This window comes from Vicia villosa, linkage group LG2, assembly GCF_029867415.1.
Source record: "Vicia villosa cultivar HV-30 ecotype Madison, WI linkage group LG2, Vvil1.0, whole genome shotgun sequence".
Classification (NCBI taxonomy): domain Eukaryota; kingdom Viridiplantae; phylum Streptophyta; class Magnoliopsida; order Fabales; family Fabaceae; genus Vicia; species Vicia villosa.
In genome coordinates, this window is record NC_081181.1 from 141,019,454 (window position 1) to 141,021,745 (window position 2,292).

At 36.8% G+C, this 2,292-nt stretch overlaps 1 protein-coding gene across 1 annotated transcript; it reads left to right on the forward strand.

Moving 5' to 3' along the window:
• Positions 1–247: 247 nt before the first annotated feature.
• On the forward strand, positions 248–1,953 carry LOC131646926 (probable N-acetyltransferase HLS1-like). The gene is made up of 3 exons (XM_058916853.1): positions 248–560; positions 708–865; positions 979–1,953. The coding sequence occupies exons 1-3, from the start codon at positions 375–377 to the stop codon at positions 1,841–1,843; spliced, it is 1,209 nt and encodes a 402-aa protein (XP_058772836.1). The 5' UTR covers positions 248–374; the 3' UTR covers positions 1,844–1,953.
• The last annotated feature ends 339 nt before the right edge of the window (positions 1,954–2,292 follow it).

Sequence of the window (2,292 nt, forward strand, 5' to 3'; positions counted from 1 at the left end):
ATAAAGTTTGCTTTGGTTCTTCAAAAAAAAAAAATTACATTTGGCTCACTCGGAACAAATTTCATAGAAACTAAATATAATATTTTTTTAACGAGACATAGAGAGTATTATTTAAATAAATACTAATTAATACCTATCATTGTCTTATTCTCTCCCCGTCGTCTTCACTTCTTATTTTCTCTAGTTATTTATATAACAGACTAGATATCTTCCAAATTTGTGCAAACTTATCGTCGCGTATGTTACTTGACCCCTGCTTTCAGTCTCTTATATATTCCCATTCTCTCGCAATCCTTCCATCATCACTCTTACTACAACTCTCTCTCCACCATACCACCACCACTCACCATTCATTCTATTTTCTTCCACCAAACATGCCTAATCATGATGAATCCATTAGTGTAGTCGTTAGAGAGTTCCAAGTTAACAAAGACACAGAAAGAGTAGTAACACTCGAAAACACATGCGAAGTTGGTCCCACTAACAAACTTTCTCTCTTCACCGATATGCTCGGTGACCCCATTTGCAGACTCCGTAACTCACCTTCCTTCCTCATGCTGGTATATAAACCTCTAACCATTCACTTTCACTATTCCATTCAACAATTTATTCTTTCATAATATTACATTTAATGTCTACGTGTCAGCGTTAGTGTCTTGTTGTTTCTGGTGTCAGTGATTCATAAATTATGTGTATGGTTCGAACAGGTTGCTGAAATCGGTGAAGAAATAGTTGGAATGATAAGAGGATGCATCAAAACAGTCACATGCGGTAAAAGCCTCTCAAGATCAAAAGCAACTAAACAAATTCCAGTTTACACCAAACTCGCTTACATATTAGGCCTTCGAGTTTCTCCTAATCAACGGTATCATATTAATATATATTATATAATCATAATTATCTTCAATGCTAATAAATTAATATTATTAATAGCGTTTAATTAATAATTAACTAGAGTTTATTTTTTTAATGGTGCAGGAGAATGGGAATAGCGTTGAAGCTGGTAAAGAAAATGGAAGCGTGGTTTAAAGATAACGGCGCGGAATATTCATACATGGCAACGGAAAGTGAAAATTTAGCTTCCGTTAAACTCTTCACAGAAAAATGCGGTTATTCAAAGTTCCGTACGCCGTCAATCCTCGTTAACCCCGTTTACGCTCACAGAACTAAAATTTCAAAAAACGTTACTATCATTCCGTTAACCCCTTCAGACGCCGTTAAATTCTATCGTAACCGTTTCTCCACCACCGAGTTTTTCCCTCGCGATATTGACTCAGTTGTTAATAATAAACTCAGTCTCGGTACTTTTCTTGCCGTACCACGTGGGTTCTACGATGCTGAAACGTGGCCTGGGCCTGATAGGTTTCTGTTGGGCCCGCGTTGTTCTTGGGCCGTTTTAAGTGTTTGGAATTCTAAGGAAGTTTTTAGGTTAGAAGTACGTGGCGCGTCACGAGTGAAGCGGGCCTTTGCTAAGACGACGCGGGTTTTGGATCGGGCTTTTCCGTGGTTGAAGGTGCCGTCGGTTCCGGATTTGTTTAAGCCGTTTGGGTTTCATTTTTTGTATGGGCTTGGGGGTGAAGGCCCAAAAGTTGTTAAGATGGTTAGGGCTTTATGTGGGTTTGCCCATAATATGGCTATGGAATGTGGGTGTGGGGTTGTGGCTACTGAGGTTGCTTCATGTGAACCGCTTAGGTTTGGGATACCTCACTGGAAAATGCTATCTTGCGCTGAGGATTTATGGTGCATCAAAAGACTTGCGGAGGATTATAGTAATAACTGTGTTGGTGATTGGACTAAATCGGTGCCCGGAATCTCCATTTTTGTGGACCCTAGAGATATTTAAAGGACATTCTTTTAAACGTAAATAAATAAATAGAATGTTGTATATTCGAATCCGCGCTGCACACTAAGTGGTATATTTTATCACTACTTGTGTTACTTGTATATTTGTAAATTGTGATAATAATAAATTCCAAAATTTTGGTTATAGATACTCTAAATAATTTTTTTTTTATAACCATGGGTAATATTCTTATATTCTACCAAATCTAAAATATTGAATATATTAATATGCCACACAGTTTTATAATGGGTTTTAGAGGAGGTGCGTTATATCAACTCTAGTAAGAATTCCAATATCATTTTGTTTGGACTTGTCATATTAGCCAAAATTTTCTTAAAACTTTTGACATTGATAGTAATATTTATAATATCTTGTGTCGTTTGATGATAATATGCATACAGCCAAGGCAATATGGATCTTATCCTGCCCACTTTTGTTTTTGGAATTTT